The sequence below is a fragment of the Peromyscus californicus genome, unplaced genomic scaffold (genome assembly GCF_007827085.1).
Source record: "Peromyscus californicus insignis strain IS unplaced genomic scaffold, ASM782708v3 Scaffold_6__1_contigs__length_162567912, whole genome shotgun sequence".
In the NCBI taxonomy this organism is placed as follows: domain Eukaryota; kingdom Metazoa; phylum Chordata; class Mammalia; order Rodentia; family Cricetidae; genus Peromyscus; species Peromyscus californicus.
Genome location: NW_026294584.1, coordinates 750,211 through 772,811, shown reverse-complemented (window position 1 = coordinate 772,811; position 22,601 = coordinate 750,211). Strand labels below are relative to the sequence as shown.

Below are 22,601 nucleotides of genomic sequence, written 5' to 3'. Positions count from 1 at the left end.
AGGATGGCTGAAGAATAACACCCAAGGATGAGCTCTGCTCTCTACTTGTATGTGCATACATGTGTACATGTGCCTACACACAAATGTGCAGCTGTGCACATGATGTGTGGTGAGTCTGAGTTTAGCTTAGAAAGACAAACGCAGAATGTCCAAGTCAAAGGAATGCTCCTGCTGCTCCTAGGGGAAACAAACTCAAGCAAGGAAGCTTGTGCCACCATTGTTGTCTCAGGAGAGCCAGCACATGCCAGAAAACAAGGCAGAACTCTCTGCATTTGAGTTAGAAAGAAAACGACCGGCAGATGAAGAAATATCCGATAGGAGGGAGAAGAGAGAGCCTGCACCTCTGGGAGAGGTTACCTGCCTATGGTACAAACTTTTAAGTACAGTCACATCTCTCCTGTGAGAAGGCATCGGACTTTACCCCATGATGTGACAGGGAGCCTAAAACACCCTAAAACTTCCAGAAACTAAAAGCAATTCCTCGAATAAGTCTGATTCTTGGGGCAACAGGCTGCACAGAGCCTAAAGAAGAGACCATCTGTCACAAGACTATGCCTCAAGCATATCTGAGAAGAATTCTTCCAATGCTTACAACACCCAGGCACAACCTCCTTCTCCTCACCCATTTTATAATGGTGATCTCCACAAGACTCCACCCCATCAAGAGGATTCAAGAGAAGTCGTTTCTAGGGAAGACAAGTGGCAAAGGTGGTTCATACCATGCACGCTGTGCTCCAAATGTCTGCAGGGGTGCTGTAGCCGGCTCCTATCAGAACCTCTATGGACCTATATTGACGTGTCTGGATATCCTCTGTGAAATGTTTATGCTGGAAAGGAATAGATGTGATAAGTATTGTTTTTAAAAAAGCATCTTCTCACACAAAATCATGATTAAAATGTAAAAAGAAGACTCTACTTACCACCCAACAAGCATTTCCCAGGTCAGCAATTTTTACTCTAATTTTATCTGCATTCCGAGGATCCAGAGGGTTCACCAACAGGTCAGCTGCCCGGGTTTTTGCTGTCATAGCAAACAGCAAGATAGTTAAAAAAGAAGACAAGAGATTTGCAGTGTGTGAGCCAGGTACAGCCTTTTTTTTTTTTTTTTTTTTTTAAGGAGAGTGATAGGATAAGCCTAGAATCCTGCAGGTTGAACTACTGGTGAAATACTAAAGCCACATAAAGATAAACACAGGTAACCAATTGCTTCTGAGCAATATGCAGTTCACCGATGTCATGCGAGCATGAATACCTTTATGGCTTAGTTTTGAACAGGAAGACGCCAAACCAGTGCTCTCACAAGTTGAAGTGGGCCATAAAAGCAGGTTTTAAGGCAACTCATTTGCTCAGATAACTCAACTTTAGGATGAGCCTGAGGGAGACTACTATAGCAGGCCCAGGTCTAGGGTTACTGGCTTCAGAAAAGTTCTCAGCTAAGCCTTAACTATGCTGTAAGTAGTTATGAGCAGGTTAGTACATTCCTCTTCATACTTAATCTGAGCCCTTACACGCTCAGATTTTTGATCATGTTGAAATGGAATTTATAGACTAAACAGAAAACTCAGCTCAATGCAGAACAATAACACCCTAATTGAGGAGTCCTTTTGTTCATGCCAAGTTGACGCTTATGCACACCAAGCTTCTCTAAGTGTGTACTAAACTGAGGAACTACAGTACTTGAGGGGGTTCAATTTGTTGGTAAACCCCATAGAGGAAGTAAGGCCTGCCTTGTTAATAATAGCAGGGCAGACTGTAGCAGGGCCACCAGGACCTAAAGCATCCAGATAATCCAGAGGAAGGCTACAGAATCTCAACTCTGGTCAGTGTTTGAACTCTCATGGCTTTCCCTCCGTTTATGAATCAATTTGGGCCAGAGAGGTTCTCTTGACACTTGCCTTATGCCCATACCCCTGTATAAAGATGGTCATTCATATAGGGTCTTATCAAAGACTAGGCTGGAGCTAAGAGAAAGAAACATAACACAGGAACAGGAAAATAATGATAATGAAAGAAGCAGAAGAACCTAAAAGAGGAGGCAAAATGTGGAAAGGAATGACAGCAATGTTCCAGGATAACCACAGTACGCTGATCAACAGATGAGTGACTAGATAAGACACACCTCATACTATCACTCCCTCACTGTCACTGTCAAGAACAGTGTGGTTCAACTGGATCCAAATCTTAGTTTCAACACCTACGAACTGCAAGCCTAGCAAATGACAAATTCTCTGAGACTATTTTCAGGAAAGAATGAAGAGGAACAACCCAAAGATATACAACAGGCACACATATTCAAGTCAGAACAGCATCTAGCTAAATGGCCAAGCCTTGATTTTACTTTAGGGTCAGTGAGTGAGCAGGCACTTGAAGAAACTATACAAACATTCTGTGCTAGACTTGAGATTAGGTAGCTTGGTTGACAGATGTCAGGGTACCAGGGAAGCAGGTAATTTGGAATCCACTAATCTCTCCCAGTGGTTGTTTTTAAAGACCTCTCCAAAAGCTGTGTGATTCAAGTGCATTGGAAGAAATCTAGTTTCAACACAACATTACCACAGTTTAAATTCAGTTTCTTTACAGTTAACATTCCTCTGTGATCTCACTAAACTAAAATTGCTAACATGCTACTATCCTCTAGTTTTAGGTTTATAAATAGCTGACAGTGTGTCTTAAACAATTATACGTAATTCATTTCATTAATTTAATTGTATAAGAACACAACAGGAGATAAAATATATTCTATGTGTGTCCCTGATTTTCTTTCTCAAGTGTGCCATCGAGGAAAGGGACCTGACTGTAGCACTCCAAAGGCCCACGTGAACACATATGTACTCACATCTGTTGCAAACTCATTCTTAGGTGTGCCTGGACTCACACTGCTTCTCACTGATGGTGCTAACACAAAAGACTTACTGGCACTCTTTCCCTTCCAAAATGAAAAGCTGGTAACTTTTCTCTGCCTCCACTAGAGCATGAATAAAAATGGCAGGTTTTGGGGCTGGAGAGATGGCTCAGCAGTTAAGAGCACTGGCTGCTCTTCCAGAGGTCCTGAGTTCAATTCCCAGCAACCACATGGTGGTTCACAACTGTCTGTAATGAGATCTGGCATGCAGGCAGAACACTGTATACATAATACACTAAAATAAATAAAATCTTAAAAAAAAAAAGAACTAAAAAAAAATGGCAGGTTTTATTTTAGGAAGCACTGGGATTTTAAGTCACTTTCTCAAAATCTGATCTCTTTTGTCTAGCAAGATGGTAGGTGATGAGACAGCTGCCAGTACTTTGTGTTGCACATAAGATGTTTAAAACATCCTAAAACAAAGGCTCAAACAGCCTCTCTCTCTAGATAAGGGTCAGAACTAGGACAATTAATGCCAATACCTGACCCATTCCTTTGACAAGCATTTACCAAGGCCTTTCTATATGCCATTATGGTGCCAGAACACAGTTAAAAAGGCACACTAGAATTAGGAAACTCATGTCATACTCTGGTTGAAAATACAGCAGTAATAGCCAGGTAATGGTGGCACATACCTTTAATCCCAGCACTCAGGAGGCAGAGGCAGGCAGATCTTTCAGTTCGAGGCCAGCCTGTTCTACAGAGTGAGTTCCAGGAGAGCCAGAGCTACACAGAGAAACCATGTCTCAAAGTCTCAAAATAAAAATTTAAAAAAAAAAAAAAAATTAAAAAAAAAAAAAAAAAGGTGCGGGGGGGGGGGGGGGGGGGGGGGGGATACAGGCAATAATGTAAGCTCACAAGCAATTCATATTAACATGTCGGAAAACTAGATATGCCACAAAGAAAAACAAAACTAAGAAGAGAGATGGCTGCAAAAGTGATGCAAAAAAACTTTTTTTCTCTTTTTACATTTATTCACGTACTGTGGAGGGAGAGGTACAGTACTTGTATGGAGGTCACACAAATACCTGTGTGTTCTGGGGACTGAATTCAGGTCATCAGGTTTGGAGACAAGTGCCTTTACCTATTGTGCCATCTTGACAGCTCCTGAGAAAACTTTTCTGGGAAGCTGACATTCAAGGAAAACATGATAAGAAGTTCGAGGCAGAGGAGATATGTACTGCAAAGACCCTTAACCATAGTCCAGGACAAAATCTGAAAATTTCTGAACAGACCACCAGCTTGGTGATGCAGAGACATCAGCATGCTGTTAAGAAGCAGACTGTGGAGTGCTCAGGATTTATGGAGAAATGACTCAGAGGATCAAGCTTTGTGAGAAACAGAAGCTAGTTAGATCATTTGGGGAACAGGGAGAAGATGATGGGACATGCTTTAAAAGATGCATGTGTACTTCTAGATAGAGAATAGCCTAAGGATCAAGTGCTAAAATGCAATATCCATAACATGGCAGCCTGAACAAGGACTGACTGAGAAGATTATGTAGTGAAGACTCCAAAGAGACCCAGCAGTCAAACTAACGAGACCATTTCTGCTCTGGGCCTTTCCCCTTCAGATATCATAAGACAAGGTATGTCCATTAGCTGTTTTAGCTATTCCAGCAGCTAATATCCTAAAACAATCTCCTCATCTCAACCATCAAAGGCTATCAAAGTACTAGAAGTCTATATTCTTTTACCTGGCATCTAAGTTCTTCCAACATTGTGATTTGGCCATGGTCTATCTTTTACTATTCTCCAATGTGTACATTTTGCTCTAATGGCAAAAACCAGCACAAACTCACACCAATGCTTACTTCTGGGGATGGGGTGGGGGTGGGGATGCACTGTTTTATCATAGTATTTTCAAACTAAAGAAGAGAACTGAGTATGAATTAAGTAAAAAAAAACTTTAGTTAATTCTTCAGATGATAAATGCTTAAATATTTACAAGTATCCTAGTATCTATAGCATGCAGTTTCTATATAATATACATACACCATGGCATATACAGGTACTTATTGAGCTAGACTTCCAAAACATCCATTTTAATACACAGAGGTGATCTAATAGTTCATTTCTGTACTTCAGTTGATTGTTCTGTTGCTCATGGGCACATGCATCACTGTGGAGATGACTACTGGACCCCATGAAGAGCTGTGAAGAATTAGGAATAATGGAATTTATCTGATTAGCATGATGTAAAACTTCAGCACCAACCTGGAAGAGTGATTTGGAAGGAAATCAGAATGGTAGGTAGAGACAATGCACAGACAGAAACAATACAGTCCAGCAATGGTCTGTACCTTAGGGCCAAAGAAGGAGGGTCCTATTTTAAGAAGGGGCTGGCAAGGGTGTCCTAGTTTGCTTTCTGTTGCTATAATAAAACACTGACCAAACCAACTTCCACAGTATAGACCATGATTGAGGAAAGTCAGGTCAGGAACTTAAGCAGAAACCCAGAGGCAGAAACTCAAGTAAAGACCACAAAGGAATGCTGCTTATTGACTTGGTCCCCATAGTTTGCTCAACTTTCTAATACAGCCCAGAACTATTTGCCCAGGGGTGGTACCACCCACGGTAAAATGGGCCATCTCACATCAATCATTAATTAAGAAAATGCCCCACAGACATGACCACAGGTCAATATGATGGAAGCAATTCTTCAACTGAGGTTCCTTCTTCCCAGATGACTTGTGTCAAGTTGACAAAAACTACCACACAGGGCATATGACAGAAAAGAATGGGAGTGCAGATGATAATCAAAACAATACAGGCATATTCTAGCTAAGATCCGTAGCAGCCCTGCACACTGCTTACCTCACACCATCATTCTCACTGGGGAATAGAAGCACTAGGCAGATCCACCACGTTCTCCCTAGGCCCCACATGCTGCCTTGACTCAGTAGTTATTGAGTGAATGAACAGGGATTGAGCCATTAATGCCATAGAAGTCAATGGAAATCATAGGACGGCATAAGTAAGTCAGAAAAAGACTACAGCATAAGAAGAACAAGGTCAGAACAGAGATCAGGATAGTGGCAACACTTAAGATGCCTAAGACCTGGTAAACTTCCCCAAGAAACAGCAAAGCAAGCAGAAACTGCAAACAGAGGAAGACGGGGGCTGCTATAGAGGGACAGTAGGGCCCAAGCATAAGTTATTCCTCTCACTCCTTCAAAGACAAAGCAGACAAGAAAGCTGCACGGCATCCTGCCAATCAAGAGACAAAACTAGCTCTCTTAGTGTCCAAGTGTTCTTTACATAAAAGCTATGAGTTTTCAGTTAAATTATCTTTCTACAATGGAATTTTAGGTTTTGCCTAAATTAGAACCCTTCCTTACTCGTTACAATTATAAATTCTCAGTTTTTCATAAGAATTTTTTTTCCCATTTCAGGCCTTAACCTATACTACCTACCCTGGCTTCCCAGCATGAATGATAATGTGGTAGGTGGAATAAAACAAGGAATCAAGACCCATGAGTTACTAGCAGGACTATGTTGACCTGTTCACCATGCCTGGGCCTCAGAGACTGCCAATGTGACATAGCAGTAAAAAGTATGCCTGTTAGGAGACTTTAAGCAACCAGTATACATGGACTGAATTTTTTTCACACATAATTTAACACACAGCATTTGCTTCAACAGTAACAACATTAGATGTGGCCACTGCTTCCCTTTAATAGAAGAAGAAATTGAAGTACAAGGAGTTTAAGAAACTGAAGTACCATGACTATCAGGTTTTAAGCTGGGGGTTCAATTTCCTATATTTGGAGCCACTATTCTAAACTATCATGTAAGAAATAATGAGAAGCTATTGCATAAATTACTTTGTATATGAATGTGTAAATGTGTGAAAATTGAGCTGCAATAGAAACAATAAAAGCAGAAAAGATACAAATCACTGGTGCCATTGCCAAGAAATGAACCTGTATTTATTCTATGTGAACTCTACCAACTCCCTAGCCATACCAAGAGTGAGGAGTAAACCATGCACTGCCAAGTGAGCAAAACATAAAGCTAGGACAATTAATTACAGTCAGTGAGTAACAAAGGTGCTAGCCTGGTGCAACTAAAGAGGCTGCAGAATCTTTTGCCTATTGGGCTGGCTCAATTACTTGCCACGTGTTAAAAATACTCTTGGCAGTAGAGGGCAGAGGAGGATTCTGAACTTTTCCACTAAGGGCCAGAATATGGACATTAACTGTGATACCCAATCTTTCCTTCCTTAAATTATTCTGCAATTAGCTACATGGAATTTGCTCCCAAAATATAGGTCTGAAGATAGGGCATCAAGTAGACAAGAACCTAAGATCCAATCTATAATCTGCCATCATGCTTTATCAAAAGCAGAATTTTATAAACAAGGACAACTATCAAAAAAACACAACTTGTTTCTTGGTATAGCTGAAAACCGGCAGGTGTTCCCTTGAATAGAAACAAAACCCAAAGACACTACTAACTACCAGCTAGAAAAGGGTTGTATGTAGAAAGCTATGAAGTTGTTAGTGGTGAAGGTGATTTAAGTATTTGATGTCACGGAATATATACAATAAATGAAAAATGTCCAGGGATAGGATTTCAGAGAGTAAGAGAAACTCAGGCAGCATATGACACATTTCTAAAGCATTTCATTGGTTCTTGAATATTAAGCATTGAAATTAAAGGGTTAGTACACATTTAAATGTCTCTTCCCCTTTAGCCAACTCCTTTCACAGTGTTTACCAAAGTATGGCCCTGCCCAGTAAAAGTAGACAGAGATGCACAGAGACACTTACTTTTTGGCAAATCTCCAGTACTAGAGGCTGAAACTGTCCTGCTTCTGTCATGGGATGGACTGCTTTCCTCTTGCTCAGTAAGTGGTGATCCCTCTGAAAGCTCAGAGACACAGGCCACAGGTTCTAAGGGCCCAGAAAACAATGATGTGGAAAACTCTGGACTCTTATGTTGTCCATTTGGCAATTCACCATTGAACTGTTCATAGGAGCTGCCATACGTGTAATCACTCTCTGCATTTGGCTCCTCTAGGTTATATTCCTCAGGATTTGCACAGTCATCCTCATCATCCTCTTCATCCTCCAGCTGCTGTTCCAATAAAAACGGACCATTTTCCATATGGCCATTGGCTTTAGGGGACTCCATCCATGTAGGATCTATGTTTGCAAGTTCCTCTTCAACATCATCTTCATCCTTCTCAGCATTTTCCTTCTCTGCATCTTCTTTTTCTTCCTGGTCTTCAGCTTCACCTTAAAAAATATGGGGTTAAGATTAAGAGTCACAACTCTCCTTGAACAGTAGTACTAGTTAGCTTCTTCAATAAGAGACACTTTTCTTTGTATTTTTTTCATTTTGATTTTGGTTTTTCCAGACAGGGTTTCTCTATGTAACTCTGGATGTCTTGAAACTCCCTTTGTAAATCAGGATAGAGTCAACTCAGAGATCCACCTGCCTGCCTCCTAAGTAATGGGATTAAAGTTATGTGCCACCACACCCAGCTAAGATACTTTTAATGTACCACAGAACATGTCTATAAGGCAATCTTGTTTTCTGCTTATTTAATAATTAGCCTTCTATTTTTAGGAACAAGTTAGTTCTTGAGGTAAAATTCTGAGTAAAACTGGACTTTCGTTTCAACCCTTCCCCACCGCTTTTTTCAAAGATGATAATTGTAGCTGATCTTTAAGATTTTCATTTTAAATTGTGTGTGTGTGTGTGTGTGTGTGTGTGTGTGTGTGTGTGTGTGTGTGTATGCTCATGGCCTCGGAGGCCAGAGGCATCTATCTCCCTAGAGATGGAGTTACAGTAGGTGTGAGCAACATGACACAGGTGGTTCCCCTGCAAGACTGATCCATTTTTCCAGCCATTCATCCTTTCCTCTGCAGTTTTAGAGTGAGATTTATGGCGCACTAAAGCTATGCAAAAGGTTAATCACAAAATAAAAAAAGGGTCGTTCATTAACAGGAAAAAGACATGATATTTCTCAGACTTCCTTCTTCCCTTTTTGAAAACCTACTTTGAAATGTTAACATATGCCCAGCAGACATTTTACAAATGGAGTACAGGCTGCTTCCCATAATCTCTAATAAGGAGTTAGGGAAAGTCATCCTTAATATTGGAGGCAGCAGCACAAAGCCAACCTATGTGGTACATTGGCTGGTCCCTTTGTGCAGCTCCAGGACACACACCCATCAGCTCTCTTTCTTGCTCCTAGTTATACTAACCATTATCCTTTGCTGCCTCTTCTTCAGCTGCCTCCTCTAATTCTGCTGCCTTTAGTTTCACCTCTGGGTGATATCCATCATCTTGCTCATTGGAAGGTATGGCAGACGTGATGCTTTCCTCTATGATTTTCCTTTCAGCTTCTCGCTCCAATTCCTCAATCTCCTGTAGGCGTTTCTCCAGCAACTCAGCCTGCCTTTTCTGTTTCTTTTTCAGCTTTTTCTTCTTGTTTTTAGATATTTTTCCTATCTACAACATGGTAAGAAAGTACCATAGGTCAGGTGCTTCTTCTTAAACACTCTTCAGGAGTATAAGTGCTGGCAACATGGCGAATTCTAACTCTGCTTTTTCATAATCTACCTTAGGATACGATTGTGCTCATACTGTTGGTCTTCCCCTTGAAGGGACATACCTTGCATTATAAAGTCCAGGAGAACTGAGCACCTTGAAATACCTGGCTGGCTCTGAGCAAGAGTCTCTTGCAAGCTTTCTTTGCTGCTGCCTATATCCATTCTTCCTCCTTAACAACAAAAACAAACACCTACCAAGACAGGTAGCCAACAGCACTGTCTGTGTTTGGTTCTTATACTGAGCTGTAATCAACAGCCAATTTAACATGAACTTTCAGAAAGAAGCATATAACATAAAAGGACAAAAAAGGAAAAGCCACAGTTTTCTCGACCTCCAGCTACAGCCGTATGTCTTGGAAAGTATTGGCAATGAGTACCTTTAAAGTTTCATAGGCCCATAAGCCCAAATCCTTTATCAGGATAGAACTATAAAAGGGATTTGGATTTTCTGGCAACAATTCATCAGATTTGAACTTCTCTTCCAAGACAATAGGCCCACAGAACAGATGACACTCACTCATACTTAAAACAGCTGGCTATAAAAAAATTAAAAGGGTTTTGGCAAATAAGATACTTAGAGGCTAAGCAGATGTAATTTTAAAAAGATTAAAAGAATCTTTTAACTTATGTAAAACCTTGCAATTCACTGAACTTGGCCAACTGTAGCCCAGAGAGCACAGAAGGAGACTGGTCTCACAGTAGCTTTGACTATTCCCATCCATGGCAGGAAGACAAGCTGTTTTGGGGGATGAAGGTGGAGGGTGGAATACAGAGCATATATTAACATGTCTACTTTAAAATTAATAAAGACTAGAACATTTGCTAAATAATTTGAGAAGTTCAATAGAGAATAGTCTCTTTTGACATGCTGAATATACATGTAAAATACTTACAGGTTTTTGCTGTGGAGCCGTACTCACTAAAACAAAACAAAACAAAATGGGCATTCAGAGGAAAACAGGTACCTTTGGACAATTTGATTTGAAAAATGAAATAATACTGTCTTTTAACAACTACCCAATTTCAAAAAACTTAAAGCTCTGAGGTTTCTAAAGATAGGAACCAAGAAAAAGTTTATGCAATGCAAACACACCACTGACTCTTACAGGGCACAAGAAAAGCTGTTCATATATAAGACGCTTGTCGTGCAAACAGCCTCTCTCAAAGCACTGACTGACAAATTGAGAATGGAGAAAAGAAGAAAAAGAAATGGAAGAAGAGTTTGTAAGTCTGTTATAGAGCCAAACATGTTTTACGAATAAGGCAATGAAAATTTTAGATGAGAAGACATACAGTTATGTTTGAAAACTACTTGAAAGCATCATAGACCTAAACTAAATCACACAGTACAGCCCACTGCAGCAATGATGCTAGAAGTCAGCCTTACAAGCATTAAAAACTTCGTAAATTGGTTGCATGAGCTAATACCATCATGATGGCATATGAGATGAGGCAAAAGCACACCTCTTAGAAGCCCCTGTCAGTCACAAGACTTTTATCCCTTTAGTCTGTACATTTGCTGGGCAATGTACCAGGGCACAGGCAATGTGATTACATTGGAAGCATAGCCAGTACTTCATTGCCACCAATGAACTCTATGAAACTCAGAAGAAAAACTATGGTAATGCTCAAGTGACCTGGTCCCCTATCCCACTCCCCAGCCCTCAATCTTTCACAGCTAATACCAAATATATCAGTTAAACTGAGAAGGATGCAGCTACACTAACTTAAGAGAAGAAAACAGTTTTATGAGATCTAAATCAGAAAAAATTCAGATGACTGCAGGTAGGCTACAAGAAATCTGCTATATATTCTCCATAGCGATTTCAACAACACAATGACATGCTCCTATGTAAATGAAACAACAGCTAATAATTCAGGTGGTCTTTTAGTAGAGGGCAAAGGTAAGGTAGTACAAACAACTAAAATAAAATTAACTAGAACATCTTCTCAAAAAAGTTATTTTCAGCAAGTCCAAACTCTTAGAAAAAGTTCCTAATATGTATGCATCAAACTCAACTGTCTTCAATGCATAACTTTGAAAGCTCACAGCCCCCAAGCAGACTGAAGCAGTGAGGGCTCAGCTCCCTCACCTGCAGACCCAGAAGGAGGAGGAGCACCTGCTTTCTGCCACTCAGTTGCCTCGGCTGCCATTCTTCGCACATATGCATCATCTACACACATCAAGATGTTTTCCGGCTTTATGTCGGTATGAATTATCTTGCATTTACTGTGTAGATAATCTAACCCTTGAAGGACCTAGTCAGAGTAAAATAAGAAATAAGAAAAGAAATGACTTATTAGTACTTTTATTATATAACTTATTTAGTCACAAAATATGTAGTTTTCCCACATATTATTTCCATATATAAAATGAAGTACAATTTTATAAGCACAGAGGATATTTACTTGAAAAAGAAGAATTTCTTCACAGGCAACCAATGTGCATCACTGTAGAACTCATTTATGCTCACAGACACAAATGAATCTCTCTATATGTCCTTAATAACAACTTTATACAAAAATAAATCCAAGCCTTGAGAGATGGCTCAGTTGTAAAGAGCTCTTTCAGAGGCCCTGGGTTCAGTTTCTGGCATTCATATGTGATTCACAACTATCTGTAACTCCAGTTCCAGTAGATCCAGTGTCACCTTCTCACCTCTGCAGGCACAAGGCACACACAGTACACATATCACACACACAGAGGAAAAACAATCATACGTATAAAATAAAAATGAATACACCTTTTAAAATTTTCAAATCTATATACATGATTTACAGCTTTAAGTGTACAATTCTGTTTTTTAGATTGCAACATCACTATCTAATTTAGAACATTTTCATCACTCCATAAAGAAATTCCATACTCAGCAGTGACTTCCTATCTCCCTCCAATTCCTACAAGTCCTAATCACTAATCCCTGTGCCTGACTCATATCAAGTGGTCTCTGTTTGTTTGGTCAAACACATGTGATGTGCATTCACTTACATACACATGTGTGGAGGCCAGAGGTCAGAAGCAGGTACATTCCTCAATAGCTCTTTATCGCTACCTTTCTGCTGTTGTTGTTTTAAATAAAAAAATACTGGGTTCTCTTACTAAGCCTGGCACTAACCAATCTGTTTAGAATGGCTGGTATGGCCAACAAGCATCAGGATCTTCCAGGCTTTGACTCACCAGTGCTGAGATTACAGACACACATCAGTACACCAGGCCCTTTATATACAAGAGTACTAGGACTCTGAACTCAGGCCCTTAAACCTATACAAGCCCCTTACCAACTGAGCCACCACCCTAGCCCCAAAGTGCTCTTTTTGTAACTAGCATAATGATTGAGGCTCATGTTGGGTAGCATGCATCAGTTATTTACTTCCTTTGCTGAACAGTATTCCCCTATATAGACACATGGCACTTTTTCATTTTTACGTATGTAAGTGTTTTGATTGCATGTATAAATATGGCTCCACAGAAAGTATGAGAACCCCTGGAACTGGAGTTAAGAATGATCATAAGCCACCATGTCAGTGCTGGGAAACAAACCCAGGTCCTCTGCAAGAACAGCAAGTGCTCTTAACCACGGAGCCATCTCTCCAGCCTCCACTTGGCATATTCTTTATCCATTCACTCAATGGGAATCTCAATTGTTTCTACTCCTTGGCTATTGAAAGTAATACCTCTATACACATCCATGTGCAGGTTTCCATGTGGTTATTACCTTTTTGCTTTTCATGGTTATACACTTAGGGGAGGGGAAATATTAGACTATATGGCAATTATAGTTAGTCTTCTAATGAACTGCCATATTGTTTCTCACAGTGTACAGTTCCACAGCCATGTATGACAGCTCCAATTTCCTTCATGCTCACCCAAAACTATCATCTTTATTTTATCTACTCTTAATGGGAACGAAGCTGTATTTCATTATTGTTAAGTTTGACTGTTTTTCAGGGTTTTGCTTTTTTTGTTTTTGAGACAGGGCCTTACTATGTTGCTGAGGCTAATCTTGAACTTGTGAGCTCGAGCAAACCTCCTACCTTATGTTTACTTTCAATGCTGCAGAAAAGGGAAGATTTAATTTAAACAAAAAAATATACTTAGTTTTTATATAACACTACAATAAGGTGACAAATAAAGTTGACAAAGCTGAGCGGTGGTGACACATACCTTTAATCCCAGCACTCAGGCGGCAGAGGCAGGAAGAGCTCTGTCTCTGTGAGTTCAAGGCCAGCCTGGTCTACAGAGATAGTTCCAGGACAGAAAGGGCTACACAAAGTAACCCTGTCTTGAAACAACAATCTTTACATATATACTTTACTGTTCAATATTGTGGCTTGGATTGGATATGCAGCCAGTGGGACACTACATTACCTACTGTATAAAGCCCTGGTCAATCCCTAGTACCACAAACAAAGAACAAAAGCCAAGATTTAAAAAAAACAAAAAAAAAACAAAAAAAAAAAAACCTCAATTAAAATAAATTTAAACTGAGCTGGAGAGATGGCTGAGCAAGTACATGCCTTGTAAACCTGAGAACCACAATTTGGATCCCAAGAAACCCATGTTCTTGTCAGATGGACAAAGCAGACCCTCCTATAAAGGCAGAACATGGAAATCCCCAGAATTCCTAGCAAGATTAGCCCTATTGGAGAGTTCTAGGTTTATCTAAGAGACCCGGACTCAATGAATATGGTGAAAGAATGATAGCGTGATTTCTGACATCAACTTCAGGCCTTCACACGCATGTGAACCCACACACATTAGCATAAACACTCATATGCAAAAAATTAATATATACACCTATGTGTACCACACACGTGAAGAATGGAAAAAATACCATTAAACCTTGGATAAAACACTAAAAGACCAATAGTAAGAAAGACACCATTATATATTTTCATAAAGAGTAAGATTACACTCATCCAAAGTCTAATTCATTGACACTTCATATATCATCCCCTACTGTGTAAACCAAGTGGAGTTTTATATTTGAACAAGATTAAATAATAAATTAGCAAGGTGATAGTGGCACAGGCCTTTAATCTCAGCACTCGGGAGTATAGCCAGGACAAGGACTACACACGAGAAACCCCATCTCGAAAAAATTAAAAAAAAAAAAAAAAAAAAAAGCAACAACAACAAAAAATTAAGATGATTCCCACTGTAATTCCCTTCAAATATTAACCTAAAGCAAAAACATCTATGTGTCTTTCTTTTGTTTATTTTTGAGACAGGGTTTCTCTGTATAGCCCTGGCTATCCTGGAACAAGATCTGTAGACCAGGCTGGCCTTAAACTCACAACAGATCTGCCTGAGTCTAGGATTAAAGGCATGAGGTACCACCACCCGGTGTGTCTTGCTTTCTTAAACTGTCTTTCAATCACCTTTTCATGCATACATTGCCCTTATCTTTCCACCTTAGCTTTTCAGTTTAAAGACTACTTCATTGTGTAGTAGGCTTTGCAGGTAGGCACAGGCATGACTCACTATGAGAACAGATTAACATTAGTTTCTACTGTGTTGCCTGCCCTCCTGCCCAAAGACTTTCCTTACAAAGTACTGCTACAATGGCTGACAGAGAATACAAGACCCCAGCACTGAGATAATTTAAGCAAAATAACTGAGAAATACAAATCAGACCAATGGGTACCACCAACAACCAAATCAAGCTGTCTGGGGGAGAAAAGCAGAAACTACAAGGGTAGTTCTGCTCCTCGCAAAAGTCAAAGTAGGATGCAGGAGTACCAACAACTACCAGAGAAAGACTTAGCTAAACCCCCCAGGAATCCAGTCTGCACAGACAAATAGCTCTCATTTGCCCCTCCTCATAATACATAGCACCAAATGGGGACAGCTAGAGTCAGAAGGATCTGGAAGGCCTTTTAAATCAGCCAGCAATTCACTCCATAAATTAGTGCTGTTCTCAAACTTGGTCAGAGAGCTTCTGTTTGCAGTAGGTAGCAGATAATACAGAGGATCCTGACTGGTTTAAGTGCTGACAGTAAGTGACTGCTGAATGGTCTGTCTTAAACCAGGGCATCTGTATGACCAGTACCCGCCTTTCAAGGCTCAGGGAACACGGAGGAAGAGGCAATGGAGTATGAGGAGGAGTGCTGTAAAACCCTGTCTCCTGGACACTTATAGTGTTGCACCCTTGACCTCATAGCAGGTTCGGAGGCTATCTTCACAAGACTAAGTTGTGCCCCACATCCTAACATCCCAGCCTGGGTAGAAATAGGCATGTAAGGCCACACCTCCAAGGGCAGTTAATGGCTACTGAGGGAGGAAAAGTCATTTTTCTTCCATGGCACAGCCACTGATAAGTTGCCCATTACCCAGTAAATCACCCCACACCCATGCACATACCAACAACCTTAATTAAACTCAGTGGGTGGTTTTTTGTTTTGTTTTGTTTTTGTTTTTTTCATGACAAGAGAGTAAGAGGAGGATGTGTTGGGAAGAAGTATTCTAGGGGCACAGGAAGTGGGTAAGAAGGGAATGGGAGGTAAATATGATCAAAATGACATTATAAAATTACCAAGGAATACATTTAAAAAGCAACCAATCTAATTTGTTTCCTTGATGTTTTCACCAAATGTATTGGAAAGGCAGTCACTAACCATTCAGACACCATATAGGACAATGGGAAAGAAAACTCAACACTGGGACTTCATTGAAACTGTTACTCAAATATTCACTCACAGTGTTATCCCAGACAAGGTACTTAACTTTCATAAACTTCCACTTCTTTATTTTTAGGGGAAGGGGAAAATCAAAGAGAGAGGTGTGTGTGTGTGTGTGTGTGTGTGTGTGTGTGTGTGTGTGTGTGTGTGTGTCTGTGCTCTCAAGCACTGGCATGCACATGCGTGTATTTGTGGATGAGTTAGAGGTCACCCTCACATTTCCCTCCTCAGAAGCCACACTCGGGCATTTTAAGACAGCATCTCTCACTGGGACTTGAAGCTCACCAATTAAGCTAGGCTGGCTGGCCAGCAAGCCCCAGTAACCACCTATCTCCATTTCTCCAGTTACTGGAATTACAGTGGTTCCCAGCTTTTTATATGGGTGCTGGGGATCAAAGGCAGGTCCTCAGGTTTGCATAGCAAGTACTTTACCTATCTCTCCAGCCCCAGGCTTCTATTTTAATATCTATCTATAAAAAGTAGAACCATATCCATTAGACTGATATATAGTTAAGAAATTAAAATGATCTAGAAGACAAACAAAAAAAAAGGTCCAACACAGAAAGCCCAAAACCAATAGCAGAACTGACCTGAGACAAAAGGCTGTACTGGCAGGGACAAAAGGCTATTCCTTCCCACGTCACTGTAACACTTTTCTGGGTCTCATATATCTTAGTGTTCAATATAAAATAATTTAATTGATAATTTTATGGGGCATTTCAGAAGTAAAACTTGGATTTCATAATGTTTTCATGTTTTTAAATTCTAGATACCAGAATAAAAATCTTCAGTTGATGACATCATTTTCACAAATAACATTTCTGTTCTTAATCATAAAAGTTTACAATGATAAAGTACCCCCAAATAACACTGATGAGCAAGCTTATGAACATTTATGCAGGACAACAATGACTGAAAAATAAGAACAATCCATCAAGCTTCACATCCAAAGGTAGACTACCTCTCTGTTATTCTTCACATTGTGCTTGTCTCACTACCTTACAAACCCACTGGGTATCAGCAGGAGGAGACAGCAGAAATTGCTGGGAAAGCTAACTTCAGTCCAGTGAGGCATCCTAAGGTAGAGGCTAACATCATGCATAGAGGAAGAGAGTCTCACCAACGTCTTGGTGGGGAGGGACGCCTCTCAGCTCAGAAGCAGGTGTCAGCAGATCTCAGCATGTGAAGTCACGCTGAGAGTGAGACGGGAGCGCAAAAGAAGAGAAGGCAGAGCCCAGTGTAGACAACTAGGTTCCCCCAGGTAACTAGTTTCTAGTTCCAGAACTAGCTAATGACAGGCTCAGAGAAAGTTCCTTCCTGCCAAATTCCCCTGTTACACAGGGCATTTGAACAAGCTGCTCAGTAAGCTGTCTTTCTGACCACCCACAACCAGACCAAAGATGAACCACTGCAGGATTTAACACCTGATCCTCTCTACCATGACTTGCTTCAAATAGGTCCTGTGATCTGACATATAGATAGCTGTGTCTGGTCCTACTCACTGTCCATATGAAGGAAGCTTCCCCAGAACTGTAAAATGCAATGAGAAACAGAATGAATAATTTTCCAAACTATGTTCTAATCCTGGTGACAACCTGGAGACTTTATTCCTCCCGTGTCTGAAAAGATGACACCAGACCATGGCCCTTTCCTGACTCTTCATTGGTATCAAACTAATGAAGCACCATAGATCCCAAACAGGCAGCCAGGAGCTAGCACCCTGCAATGGCCCTAATTTAGATATGAATTACTGTGTGTATGCAGGAAAACACCAGAATGCTCTCCACAAGACCAGAAAATTTCCTACCAGATAACCTCAAGCATCATAGGCTTTCTCTCCCTCAGTAAAACCAAGTGGAGCAAATTCTACAAACTGACTATAAAAGCTGCGATGGAGAAGTATGGAAAATTCCTGTTACAGTGAGAGAAGACACTCAACGTTCTGCAGACTCCATGTGAGGGCAGCACAGAGCAGGGAGGCAGAAACAAGACTAAGCTCTCCTAAACTAGGATCTTTGAGTTGATAACCCAACATTCTAAAGAGAATTCTAAGTTAACACAGAATCACAGGTGCTTTGCCACACAGAGTAAAATTGGATTTCAAAATATTACTACTTAAAATAAAAGCTTCTAGTCTAAAACTGAACCACTAAAATATAGTCACAACAGTAAATACTGAATAGAGTATCAGTGCTGAAGTGAGACCACCTGCTGGGGTCTGAGCATCCATAGAGAACAGGCTTGGAAAAGCACTTACCTTTAAGGTCCCATTAAGCTTATATACTGCAGAACATAAGAAAAACTACCTATTTCACCAAATCTTCCCCTGACCCCCGACCCCGAGAAAGGGTTTCTCTGTATTGCCCCGGCTGTCCTGGAAATCGCTTTGTAGACCAGGTTGGCCTCAAGCTCAGATATCGGCCTGGCTCTACCTGCCAAGTGCTGGGATTAAAGGCATGCACCACCACTGCCTGGCAGTTGTTTATTAGTTAAATGCTTTATTTGTGTAATTCTCTAGAACTCTAAATGATTTCAAAAATTGCTGGGAGATATTAACTGGCTACAGCCCACAACTGGATTAACAACTCAAGAATTAAGTAATTTTTTTCAAACCTTTCAAAGTGATAAGGATATAAATAGTCCAAGAAAACTATCAGCCAAGGCTGAGAGAGAATTAGCTCTGGTAGAAAAGAAATTACAGGATGTACATGTAGATTAAATCCAGAGCTTGACTGTATTCTGTTTAATTTACCTTCTATTAATTCTCCCACAGGAATTCTTGCAGAGAGAAGATAATATCTTAGAATGGACTTTTTTTTTTTTTTTTTTTACCACAAACAGAGTAAAAAATTAAATACCTATGTAGAAGAGGTTTCTGAATTTATTCTGAAAGGAAAACTGAGATTTCATCAATTAGCAGGACTAGACCTAGCAGAAATTGTGGTAACTTGTACTAATGCTGAAACTGCCTCATTATGGGCAGAAAAATGAACACTGGCAAAGAACTTGCAGTGATTTCTTGGGAGAGATTAGCAACAAATATCCCAAAGGCAAGACACTATAGTTTATAAAAAACTAACTGGATTCTCCCTCATACAATAAAGGGAACACCAATTTCTACAGCCCTTATATTCTATACTGCTGCAAATAAATCAGGAAAGGCAGGTTATAGTCAGGAAAATTAAGTAAAGTGGCTCAAAGCCCTTATGATTCAGTTCACAAATCCGAATTATATGCTGTTCTCATGGTATTATTAGATTTTCCAGAACCTCTTAAAAGAGTTACTGACTCTCAATATGCAAAGAGTTGTTCTACATATTCAAACTGCTGAACTTATTCCAGATGATTCAGAATTAACTTTCTTATTTATTCAATTACAAGAAATCAGAAATAGAAATCATCCTTTGTATGTAACCTATTTCAGATCCCATAAAAGTCTACCAGGCCCTCTAGCACAAGGTAATGATGAAACTGATCAGCTTTCAATAGGAAATGTGCTAGAAGCCTCAGAATTTCATAAGAAACACTATGTTAACAGCAAAGGTTTGAAGAAAGATTTTTCTATCACTTGGCAAAAAAAAAAAACAAAGAAATTATAAGGTAATGTCCTACTTATTCCTTGTATAACCAAACTCCATTACCTGCAAGGAGTAACCCAAAAGGTACTCAATGAAATGAAATTTGGCAAATGGACGTGTTTCATTTTGCAGAGTTTGGAAAATTAAAATATGTACACTATACCATAGAATCATATTCAGAATTTCAATGGGCAACTGCTTTAAGTTCTCAAAAGGCTGACTCTATATTTACACATTTATTACAAGTCATGGCCATTATGGGGATACCTGCACAAATGAAGACTGACAAGTTTCAGCAAATATATTTAGTAAAATGAAAGCTTTGTGCATACTATAACATAAAGCATATTACAAGTATACCATACAATCCTACAAACAAGCAGTTATAGAAAGATCTAATTAAAATTTTAAAAATATGCTTAGTAAACAGTAAGGGGTAATAAAGACTCCCAAAGATAGAATACACATTCCTTTATTGACTCTAAATTTTTTAAATGCTAATAAGCAAGGAACAGGCGCTGCGGAGAAACATTGGATAATAGAAAAAAACTACTGAATTAAATCAGTCTGTGTACTTTAAAGATGTGTTGACCTCAGAATAGAAAGCAAGATATGTGTTGCATTGGGAACGAGGTTTTATTTCCACAGGAAAAGAAAAGCTATGGATACCATCAAAATTGATAAAGGTTAGAGTTTTTAGAGCCGGTGCCTGCAGGAACAGAATACCCACTAGGCTGTGGCCTGAGCGGCCAGGCCACTGCTAGAGAAGCAGGCCAGTAACTGCGGAGATGTAATTGCTGGCTGAAATAGCAGATTAGGGTATAGCCACTGAGCCTAAGTTAAAACTCTACCACTGAGCTGTATCTCTTTTTTATTTTCATTCTATACAGTCTCACTCAATTGCTCAGGCAGGCCTCAGAACTTGATCTTCCTGTGTCTGCCGGATGAGCAGCTGGGATTATAGGCTCATACTGCTTCCTCTGGAAAAAACAAACCAAATTCTGTCCAAATAGGCATTTTATTCCACTCTACAGTTAAAATCTTACATTATGGAGTTGTGTTTGTGTGTGTGTGTGTGTGTGTGTGTGTGTGTGTGTGTGTGTGTGTGTGTGTGTAAAGAAAGAATAAACAGTGACTTAAGTGACTGGACACAGGCTGAGTACAATTTCAACACATCACTATATTATTTACCAAAAACTAAGTAAATAAAAATCTTGACCTCTAAAACTAGACTAATCAAGGTTTCACTTCTTGCTCCTCTACTTTCTATATTAGTATTAGTATTAGTATTAGTATTAGTATTAGTATTAGTATTAGTATTAGTATTAGCATGAGTATATTCCACATGTTTGCAGGTCCCAGAGGATGTCAAAAGAGGTGTCAGAATGCCTGAAGCTGGAGTTACAGGCAGCTGCAAGCTGCCCACCACAGTGTGAGTACTGGGAAATGAACTAGGGTCCTCTGGAAGAACATCAAGGTTCTCTTATCCACTGAGCCATCTCTCTAGTTCCACTCACTATTTTTTTAATTTACTTCCTGACTTTAGGAAAATTGCTTAGGCTCTATATTCCTATTTCCATTTCCATGCAATCAAGAAAGAAGGAATGCCTATTTTATAGAACTGTTAACAGGTTTTAGAGGAATAAAGTATGCCAAGTACTCAGAAATAAGCCTAGGTCACAGCAAGCTATGAATAAATACATGATTATCTAATGAGGACAGCATCGTTACTATTCATACTTTACTTCTAATAACATGATGGCTTAAGGTTATATAAGTGAGGCAGAGTCTTTTGACTCAAGTAAAGTTTATTTAACTCCACACTCAAGCTCTCTGATCACAGTGTAGATTACCTCATGGAGACAAAGCAGGTACATGTTAGCAAACACAAGCAAAGGGAAGTCAAGGTAGTTTTTAAATGAGGAATAAGAATCATTAAAGTAAGGCTTTACTCATGAGCCTCCACCCCAACTGAGGAGACATGCACTGTGGATGGCTTCTGGGGGAGGGAGAGTCAATTTTCTTTAAGGGAGGATGTGGCTTCCTATAGGTGGACCATACTCCAACAGAAGGGTATTCCTGAATATACTGACAACATGAACTGGATTCAGTAGACTGTCAAAAAACTAAAATAAAAACAAGACAGAAAGTTGGGAGGGGGTAGGAGTGGATCTTGGAGTTAGAGACAGGAACGAGTATAACTTTGATAAAAAAATATATTGCATGAAATTCTCAAAAGAATTAGAAAAAAAAGAAGGTAACTTGTAGTGCAAAGAACAAAATGGAGTGGCTGATCCAAGGAGACTAGAGAGAGGCCTATGAAAAGGTACAAAGTGCTACATCCTGAGCACATTAGCAGATATAGCAGAGTATCCTGTGGTGATGATGCAAGTGACAATGCAGCAAGAATAACTAGAATGTAGTCACCTACACCTGTTTCTCAGGTGGTGGTAGCAAGTCCAGTAGAAAAAGAGTATAAAGAAAATAAGCTCTGAGAATCTCGCCTTTAGGACCTAGGGCCTGGGACACAACCAGTCCCTGGGAACCCCCACACATTGCCGCCCCAGTTGCCAGCCAACAGGGAAGACTCCTGCGGGCAGGTGCGCCCATCAAAACCCCCTATCAGACCCTGCAATGTACAAGACCCACACCCTACCCCAAACCTACCCATCCCCCCCTGCGACCCCAGTGGCTTCCTGAGACACAGAACCCACCAGCTCTCATTGGACCAAGAGAGGCTTCCTGGGACACAGAATCCTCCAGCTCTCGTTGGACCAAGAGAGGCTTCCTGAGACACAGAATCCGCCAGCTCTCATTGGATCAAGAACACTGATAGGACTAGGAGCAGCTTCCTGAGACACAAAATCAGCCAGCT

At 40.1% G+C, this 22,601-nt stretch overlaps 1 protein-coding gene across 11 annotated transcripts in view; it reads right to left on the bottom strand.

Moving 5' to 3' along the window:
- The window catches only part of Srpk2 (SRSF protein kinase 2), a 210,470-nt gene that overhangs the window by 15,816 nt on the left and 172,053 nt on the right, over positions 1–22,601 (bottom strand). For 7 of the 11 annotated variants that reach the window (XM_052721808.1, XM_052721814.1, XM_052721813.1 and 4 more), the window contains 6 exons: positions 11,561–11,726; positions 10,361–10,386; positions 9,120–9,366; positions 7,677–8,144; positions 921–1,021; positions 720–827 (listed from right to left, as the gene is read on the bottom strand). In XM_052721808.1, the coding sequence (XP_052577768.1) occupies positions 720–827; positions 921–1,021; positions 7,677–8,144; positions 9,120–9,366; positions 10,361–10,386; positions 11,561–11,726 (1,116 nt within the window). Of the gene's footprint in view, positions 1–719; positions 828–920; positions 1,029–7,676; positions 8,145–9,119; positions 9,367–10,360; positions 10,387–11,560; positions 11,727–22,601 lie in introns of those variants that run through there. The other 4 variants (XM_052721809.1, XM_052721815.1, XM_052721816.1 and 1 more) reach the window with 2 other exon arrangements.